The sequence below is a fragment of the Anas platyrhynchos genome, chromosome 2, assembly GCF_047663525.1.
Source record: "Anas platyrhynchos isolate ZD024472 breed Pekin duck chromosome 2, IASCAAS_PekinDuck_T2T, whole genome shotgun sequence".
Classification (NCBI taxonomy): domain Eukaryota; kingdom Metazoa; phylum Chordata; class Aves; order Anseriformes; family Anatidae; genus Anas; species Anas platyrhynchos.
This window is the reverse complement of record NC_092588.1, coordinates 13,500,545-13,510,299: the sequence shown is the minus strand read 5'-3', so window position 1 is coordinate 13,510,299 and position 9,755 is coordinate 13,500,545. Positions and strand designations below refer to the sequence as shown.

At 37.5% G+C, this 9,755-nt stretch overlaps 1 protein-coding gene across 2 annotated transcripts in view; it reads right to left on the bottom strand.

Annotated features, from left to right (window-relative positions):
• Positions 1 to 328: 328 nt before the first annotated feature.
• Positions 329 to 9,755, bottom strand: part of TAF2 (TATA-box binding protein associated factor 2) — a 56,209-nt gene continuing 46,782 nt past the window's right edge. For both annotated transcript variants that reach the window (XM_038173955.2, XM_072034356.1), the window contains one exon: positions 329 to 2,003. In XM_038173955.2, the coding sequence (XP_038029883.2) occupies positions 1,738 to 2,003 (266 nt within the window). In that variant the 3' untranslated portion in view covers positions 329 to 1,737. The remainder of the gene's footprint in view (positions 2,004 to 9,755) is intronic.

Sequence of the window (9,755 nt, the reverse complement as noted above, 5' to 3'; positions counted from 1 at the left end):
GCAGGGGTGTGCAGCCTTGGCAGGCTACAGAGGACACAAGCGACGCCAAGGTGGGCTGCTCCAGAGGTGAAGGGCTACTTGCAGGGTAGCAAACAGCCAAATCATGCATGGAGAAAGGCTGTGATGCTGCCCAGCTTCACCATGCTTGAATCCAGCCCCAACACACTTTAACACCTGCTCTGAATACAGCAATGACCAAAACGATTCTCACAGTACTAAAGGGATATGGTGTTTGTCTAAGTAATCAGTGTATGTGCATTACAAAATGCATCTGTCAACAGTTGTACAGAGAACTTATTACAAGAACTACACGATTCAACAGCAAGTATACAATATAAAAGCATTTATTAACTTTCATGAAACAGAATATGGCTTTAAAAAAAAAATCTTCACGGGTCCCTGTCGAGCTCTCTCTTTTGCCCTAGAAGGAGAATCAGTCTCTCACAGGAATTTGGGAGAAATTCTAGAGAAAATACTTAACCCCAAACCAACCATCTTGTAGAAACCAAATGTGGTATGAACCCTGGACAACAGCAGTCAACTGGTACATGGAAGCAAAACCCCTGCCTCTATAAACAAAGAAAGAACACACATAAAAAAGGGGCAGAGATGATTTATCTCTATTACCAGAACTTCTAAAAACTTGTCGCTTTTAAATAAAACATTTGCTGAGTGTGAATAGCACACTGCATAAAACACAGCTGAAGAGATCTGAATGTATCCATCATTTAAAGTCCCGGACCTAGGCTAACCCAATAACGTGTTGTTCTTGTGAATCCATGAATCTCGTGAATCCATGAAGTATAGAATACTTCCAAGAAAACATCTGTCAGCAGGACGAAATATATATACTTTAATCTTTTAATTCTTAAGCTTTCAAAAATATTTCTTTCATTTTAACAAAGACATCTTTCAAAAGTATATTCCAATGTCAAGCTTGAAGAAAAAAAAAATCTGCCTTTGTCAAAATAATTTGCACACTTTATTGGATTTTTAAAAGCCTGATTACAGGACAAAACATGCATTAAGCATTTTGCTAAAATTACAAAAACATAATTGCAGAACGTCATTATATTCAAATGGTCATGTCCATAATAAATACCTGCAGCTTAAAAGCAGCTCAGACTTTTTTTTCAAGTGTTTTAGTATCTGAAAAAGGCAAATGTTCTGTGTAATGTTCTTAAAATTCTGGCGTTACATCGCAATGGTTAAAGCAAGAAACAACTCAGTTGAAGACTACAGAAAAACCTTGTCTTCTCAGGAGGTCTATGCTTGGTTATACAATACTAGTCTGGAAACAGCGCTTCACCAAAGGTCTGGCAATTGGCTTCTGTTTAAAACATACTCTGCCTCATAACATTCTTCAAAGGATTAAAACATAATTGATTCTGGCAGTACACATGGTCAGCATGATGTGCAGGGGGTTGCCAGTGGACATGGGGCCCTTACATAAAGGGCTGTTTTCTTTGTTTAAAATGGAAAAAAGAGTGGGAGGTGTGGAGAACAGTGAAATACAAAATGACTCAGAATCATAAAACATATTTTTTGAATCAGATTATTTCAACAACTGCATATGCAAATAGAAGGCTTCAAACGAGGGTGGTGGCAGAGCTTCTGAATTGCTGAGGCAACGCACATATTCCTACTTCCATAAAAAAAGATAGAAGCTATAGTTATATACATCCTTCTAAGTATTCAGAGAATATTGCAAGTTGAACTCCAGAAAAGCCACCGGTATCAGTCTGAAAGCGACGGGGAGCGGATTGATCGTGCACTGGCTGGACTGTTGGAAAAAGCAAAGGGATCCTTTTCCTTTTCTTTATTGTCATGTTTATGTTTATGCTTATGCTTATGCTTGTGTTTCTTCTTCTTTTTCTTGTGCTCATGGTGGTGATGGTGATGATGATCACTATGTTTGGAGGAGTTTGATTCCTTACTAAACACAGAGAGTGGAGCTGCTGAGACAGGGTGCATGTTCACCTCTCCTGAAGACTGCTCTTTACCTAAAAGAAATTAATAAAATAGGATTAACAAATATTTAACTTACAGCACTTTCTGAATTGTTAGACCTACTTTATCATTTCAATGTGCAAACAGAGTCCGTTACTATACTGATGCCATTGGTTTCCTGCTTTTTCAGAGAAGGTTCTGAACACACCATTAATGCTCCTGTAGTACTGACAGCTCTGTAGAGGTAACTCTTTCCCCCCTCAGAACTACAAACGTATCCCAGATCATTAGGAATTGCAAAGAGCTAAGCAATGACTTCCAGAAATAATATTTTAAACACAGTAAGGAGGTCAACAATGCCGTGAGTAATTAAAATCTAACTGTTCATGAAAACTACCACATAAAAGTACACACTGACATACATTGAAGAGCAGTTTTGGGGTGTGAACTCCTTTTAGCCAGGAACTAAAGCTCCCAGCAAGAACATATGAACAGTTTTGACACTGAACATCAGAATAAATTAATTGATATTTCAGAATTGCATCTTACAATCACTTTCACCTATTTTAAAGATTATATGAACTTTTGTTCTTAAACAATTATTCCAACAAAGACAATTACACCAACTCTATTAGTGTGTATTTCACAAATACACTAGAACTACTTATATGTTAAGTAAACTCAATATCTGAACTGGAGTAGAAAAAAATCGATCCTTGGCTTCTCATTTCCTGAGCCACTTCCTCATTCTCTCTTCAGAATATTTGGTATTTCGTTATTTCACACAAACCGCAATAGCTTCAAGAGTAGGAACTAAGGTGAAATAATATAAGAATAATATAATTAACGAGGGGAAACACTTAGAGGGTTGGAAGGCTTGAATTCCTTTAGGTAGAATTTGAATCAAATCATTCACATTGAAAGTACATGCTTTAACTACTCGGTATGCCTGAAAGCACCATCAGACTTTTGAAGGATATTACTCCTTTAAAACTTTCACAGAAGTAGATTTTCTTCCTTTGAGTATTTTTTTTTTCTTTTTGTCCTCTCCAGTTTTCAGAGAAAACATCCCAGGTCAGTAACAGGTAATTATTATATACTTCATAATTGCCTTTTCCCTGTATATTTGCAAACACATCTTTTTTCCAGTGCTTTTTTTTTTTTTTTTTTTTTTTTTTATCATCTTACTTTAAGAGCAAGAATGATTCTTCTGTGGTAATACTTTAATCCTGGAAGTCTGAAGAGCCAACTCACTGTATTATGGCAAGCATTGAGAAAGATTTCCATGCAATCTTCCTAGCTTTATCCAAAGATTAAGAATGGATTCAATCAAGTACACACACAGGGAAGTTTTTACACAGTACAGCTGTGTGTTTTTTGAATAGACGTGGAAAAAAATCTACATCTGTGAGCAGCATTTAAAATTCAAAATAGAAATATGACAGATTTTATGCTGTAAGGATAATCACTGACTTTTTGTTTATTTTTCTATAGAATTCTGCTCATGTTATGGAGGTCAGACTAGGTTACAAGTTTCCTATAGACCTAAATCTCTAATATGGAAATATTTTTTAGACAGCTGTAATTTTGCATTCATAAGAATGATGCAGTAAGTGCATGTTATTGACGCAACGATTTATTGCTACAACTTGCACTGCCTTTACTTTTTGAAGGGTATTATGGCAGATACGAGGTATGCACACAAATTCAAGCTTTTGCTTGCTGTAGTAACTGCATTACAGAAGTTTTTTGCTTGCTACCTGGAGCAATTCTCAACAATGCAAACATACTGTACTGATGCAAAAAGTTTGCTTCACAATTTAACTATTATTTCTAATATAACTCTGTTAATGAGCTCCTACCTGTACCTAACCCTGTCCCTCTGATGCAGCAGCAGCTCTAGTGCCAAGTGCCAGTAGACACAAGGACGCAAACAAACCCTCCTGACATGTGCTCATACTTGTGCAAACTTTCTGCTGTTTATAGCACTACCAGCTCTGCTAAGAAACAGCCTGCATTATCATTTCATAACCTATTTCAGCTAGGTTATAAAAAATTTGTATTTAAAGCCCTTACGTAAAATATTATCTTGAGTGGGCACATATACAACAGACCTTTAAGCCAACGGGACTGATGGGGTAGTGATGAACACCTGGAAACTGAAAAAAGCAGGAGATCTTTCAGAAAGGAGGGAAATCTGATCCAACTGTGACTTGAGGGCTACTGACACTGAAGGAAGCAATCAGCATTGGTAATATGGTACAAATGTCAGTAACAAAGTGTTGTTACAGAAATCTGCTTTTCCTGAGCCAGTAGTTAGTACACATACATTTTCTTCAGAGATCACTGAGGACCAAAATCTGTTGTGCTTGCCTTTTTTTTTTTTTTTTTAATTGAAAAACATCAGCTACCCAGAAAACACCCTCCTCCTTTTTATTAAAGAGTGCTTTGAAATCAGGAATCAAATTCATCAGCCCCAGATGTATGGGTGTATTTAGAATGGATGTATGCAGACTACTGAACTCTGTAAAATGGAGAGACCTGTAAAAAGACCTGTAAAAAGCTCGAAAAAACATTTTACAGATGTGTACCTGTCAAATTCACTCTGTAATGAAACTACCTTTAAACTTGCATAACATTTTTTTTTTCTTTTAAATTAAATACCTATTCAAAGCCCATGCTAGGAACCTGCCAAAGTAGGAAAACGAAGTTGAAGAGGAGTTGCTTTAAAGGGCATTAATACCATTCTCCTATCAACAGGGGGGAGACCGCTGCAAGGAGGCACAAAGCATTCCCTCTTCCTGCAGGGAGCCCACTTCCTCCTGGCACAGGCAGCGGGATGGGAACCCGGGTTTCTCAAATAATAGAAACGCACAATAAGGAGAGGGCAAGCCCACGAGCTCACTTCTGAAGTGGTTAGTAGCATTTCTTGGAAGGAAACACACATCCATGTGTCTGTCCATTTGGATCTCCTTCTGTTTTGGCTGTGCATATTCCAATGTAATTATTGGCTTCTCGGTGTTCCAGCGAGCTGGGCTGGGCAGTTGCTTCAAACCAGACAGGATTACTATCCCCTGGGGGAATGACCATAAACTTTGTATACACCTTGTCACATGGAACTACACAAATGCTGGAGATACCATGAGGGAGAACAGAATACAAAAACACCCATCTCATGGTTTAGTTTTAAAACAAAAGAGTTTTAGGTCTTGATAGGCTTTAAGTGATGTTTTCTGTCATGAATAAAAATTGCGGTCAGATAATTACAACATCCTGTTCATCACTTATGTTAAGGCAAGGTTTTTTTTGTTGTTGTTGTTTCTCTTTTTTAATTTAAGGATCATCGCTGCACAAACAGTGAACAATATTGTTGTGTAGAGTTTTTTAGCTAGATTATTTTGTATTGAACCTGTACAGTTTGGTAAAATGTAACTTGAGACTTTAACATGCTAACAAGCTTTCATTAGATCTTCCAAAAGTTCTCTCCTATACTTCTGCATTTCTGTGAATAGGGTGGGACACCACAGACTTACAGTCTCTGTTTCTTTGCATTTACAATCTATTTAAAACTGCTGGCTTAAATACGACTTTTCCAAATTGACACTTGTTAAAAATGACCCCCCTTGACACCCTGATTTATTCAAATGTCACAGAGGAAAAAAAGAACTTCACAAATCACAGCAAAGGGTAAGGCCCCTGGGCCCAGTGTTCTGGCTGAGGACAGGCGGGTGTTCCACAACCTGACACTGACCACCTTTGGGAAGAAGGTGACATCAACATGAGCATGCTAGCACTTAATAAGTCTCTCCCAGAACCCAAAGAAAGCTCGCTAATGAGAAAAATCATGCACTCCCTTTGACTAACAGTTGGACTGCAGCTCTGGCAAGTATTTTTTCTAAAGAGCTAAGACTGAAAATGCTGAAAAGATCTTGAAAACTGTTTTGACAAGTATTTTGTTTTTCCTCATTTCTACTTTCCTTGTTTAGTATTGCCCTGGAAACATCTGACACACAGTGTTTTAATTTAATGTTGTGTTTATGCATCCCTTGAATCATCAATGAAGGGCACACAGAAATAACCGAGTGTAAATATCCCAAGCTTCCAGGCTGCAAGTGTTTTGTCATTTTGTCTTAAGAAGCAGAATTTTCAAATCGTGCATCTCTGAAAAAAGTTACCAACTTTGTCTAGTAGAGTGTTCTTTTAGTGACTATACTGTAGAACTTACAGTTTGAGATTGAGAAGGTTAGGCTTAGTAAAAAAAAAAATCTGAGTTTGTGCTAAACACGATTGATTAAATTGGTTCCAAGGTAAAAAAAAATTTAACTAGTTCAAATTTACAGATTCATTTGACTTCATAAAATTTTTAATTGGATTTATAAGCAGACATCATTGCTTATGCATGTACCAAAACTATAGACTCTACTGAAGTATTATAAAGACAAGCCAGTGATTTAACTAAAATATTTTTGTAACTGGTAATTGTTTTATTAATTTCCTCATTTGACTTTAAAAAAAAATATGTTATTTGTCCTTAATAAAACAGCTTAACTATTTGTCCTTAAAAATAGCTCAACTCTGGTGATATTTTTACCATATTTAGTCTAGCATTCTAGAAAACTTACAAGAGAAAAACTACATTTCTATCAGTAAGTAAATTCAGAATACTTTGTGCCTCTAACAGCTCTTAGGTAGTTCACTTGAGTATTTAGCTGGCAGCCTTACCCATCTTCTGGGTTTGAGTGGCCAGTTATTTTCTCAGAAAGTCACAGCTCCAACATTACGTTTTTTTTAATGAAATAATGTAGCTGACACACTGCAGCCACACACTGATGCAATTCTCATTTATGTTGTCACTTTATCTTACAAGGCTTGTTTGTATTAAAGCTGCTTTCATGGGTTTTAGGATAAAGCCCTTGAAAACATCCTTCCTTATGAAGCACAAAATTAATCACAGTTGTTTCAGTGAGGCAAAATTAGCTAGAGAACCTCAAAACTGGTAAGTTACCAGACTGGAAGCAGTTATATTTTAGGTAATAAAGTCAACATAAGTGTTTGATAAAATTCATGTTAGTAAAGGATTTTCTAACAACACAGTTATAACTGCTTTTTTCTCCCTGAAGAGTAAACCAAAAATCTATCATTGTCAGCGTTGTCCTTTTATCCAAGAAGCAAAGTTTATTTACTTATTTGTCTGTAAGTCTGATGTTCAGTAACTCCTTTTTGACAGGAAGCCACTGACCAGTGGTTGAATTTTGAGGTACAGGTATTCATGTAGCTAATTTGGATAACTTAGCTGAGCTGCAGAGGACTGAAATATTTCTACCGGTTAGACTGAATTCCTATTAACTACTCTATTGGACAAGTGGTGATGTGCACCACAGGCTCCTACATTTAGACTGTACACTTACAACAGCAAGTTGTCACTGAAGTAGTTTCCCTCTATACTTTACAGCAGAATTTGCTCTATTCAAATTATTCCAGGAAAAATTAAATCCACCTAAGCCATTATTTCCCGAAGCTTCGGACAGAAAGACCACAATCCAAACTATGTGTATGACTATGGCCTACATCTTCAGAGTTTTACGTATATTTACATGGTAAAGAGAGTGGAATTTTCAAGCGTGATTATTCTGTAAAAACACTGAATGAATTAAAAAAATGGTTAAAGAGTTTTTCTGATCTAAACTCTGAATGCTCAGGATGTGTTCTCAAACCATGCTGCTGCTGAATGCAATCAGAAAAAGGGCTGCGAGCACATGAAGAGAACATTGCTTATTTACTACTGTACTCACAGCATTTGCAAGTAGCACTGCACTTGGAGATGAGTGAAATGCTGCGAGAGGAGTGAAATACTAAAGTAAATAAAGAACTGTATCATCTTAATCTAATTTCACAGAAGTCAACAATGCATGAGTCACCTTACAGCCTGCAGTAAGACGTTAAACCTACTGCATACATGAAACCTAATCTTAAAATTCTTTTGATCTTAAGACAGAGTAGGGCACATTGCTACTATTTTTCATGATTTAGTAGCAAATAAGAATCTGTTTTCATTTTAGAAACATGACCTTTCAAAGTTTTAGAGGTTCAAAAGTGGCTAGCATGGTTCTGGTACATAGACAATAATCAAAACAACTTCAATCGTGAATTGCCTGAAGAATGCTGTTTTTGTTTTAGTAACTTCTTGCAAAATACTTCGAATCCCTTCTAACTATCAGAGTCCACAATTCTATTATCGTAGGCAGGATGCTTTAGTAGGATTAAAACCATTTTCTATATGAACAAAGGTGCTGTAAACTGTACTGAAACCTGTGATCCTGAAAGACTTGTACTGCAAGGCTTTTTTTTAACCACCCTAGCAGCATGTCCAACCCCTAACCTTTCATATCCATGAGCAGAAGCCTACAGAGAAAATGCTTTTAAAGGAAAACAATGTTTTCCTGGCTTTACAGGGGTTGTATCAACTTGAACAAATCCAAATTAGCATTCAGGGGGGAGAGGGGCACAGGGAGTGTAAAAAACAGAATACGCAGATAGAGCAGCGCTTAGAGCCAACACGAACTTCCTCCTTGCAGCTGCGGTTCACAGGCTGTGCTTGGCTGATGACCTAACACTTCATGTGACATGTGGGGACATAACCCACAGCTGTGAGAGGAAAACTAAGTATGGACCAAGAGCTCGCTGCCTTCCAAGTAAAAGTCACAGAATCGGGGCAGATACAGGATCTCACAGATTTAGTAACGAGATTCTGGGAACGCTTCAGAACCTGTACTGATCTGTTTCACCATAATCACTCACTGAAGTGCATCCATCCTCTGTCATGTCTGCAAACAATCCGAGGGTCCTCAGGAAACAATATCTGTGATCCCCCTGTAAAACTGTTCTCAGACAAGTGTTCTATCTTATTTAGGTATGCTTTTATTTTCTTCCATCTGTTTGACATTTTTTCCTCAGAAGTATGCTATTTCCTAAACACTGAACTGCCTTTATTTACTCAGCCTGAAATTCATACATCTCTGCTTCTAAGAAAAATGCCACGAATAAGAAACAGGTGAAATTTTAGAAGCAAGGAGTATCTGAAGTGGAACTGCTTCTAAGTGCACAAACCAAAGAAAATGAAATTAATCTGAAATGTTTCAAAGTAATACTTTTCAAAGGCTTATTGCTTCAAATGAATTCTGTGGAAAAAACAACATTTGTCTCATTTGATAGCTAGGAAAGAGAATGCATTCCGGTGTCCTTAAGGCCTAACTGGCAGAGGTGACAAGGTGGCTCAGCACTTCAGTGACACTCGTGGCTTTTCTGCCTGCTGTAGATCTACAAATGCAGCAGTCAACTGGCCATTACTCCCCTCCTGATCGGACTTCACCCATTCTGAATTACAGCACAGAGCATTCCCAAGCACAGAGCTGGCTGACAGAGGGTCCCGTAAGTCCTATTTGTGACGTATTTGGCTGAGTTTTGCTTATGACTTTATATCCCGTAGAGTGTGTAAGTCTAGTAAAGAAATTTGTTGCAAAATATCAAGTAAGAGTTATAAATACTAATCCTCAGTGGATCAGCTTCACACTTGCATGCCCTGGATGTGTCATTCTTTGCCGTAACAGAAAATGTGACGGCTGTCCGTAACACCAAGGACAAAATTCAAAGCAGCTCTGAGAGGTTTAAAGTAAAGATTCTGTAAAATTAAGCTCCTAAATTCTTGAGAGCAACCCATTTGCCCCCTTCTCCTTTATTCTACTGGGATGGCTATGATCTAGGGAAAAAGTTGTGAGTTTTCCTATTCTCCATACCTAACAGCAAAT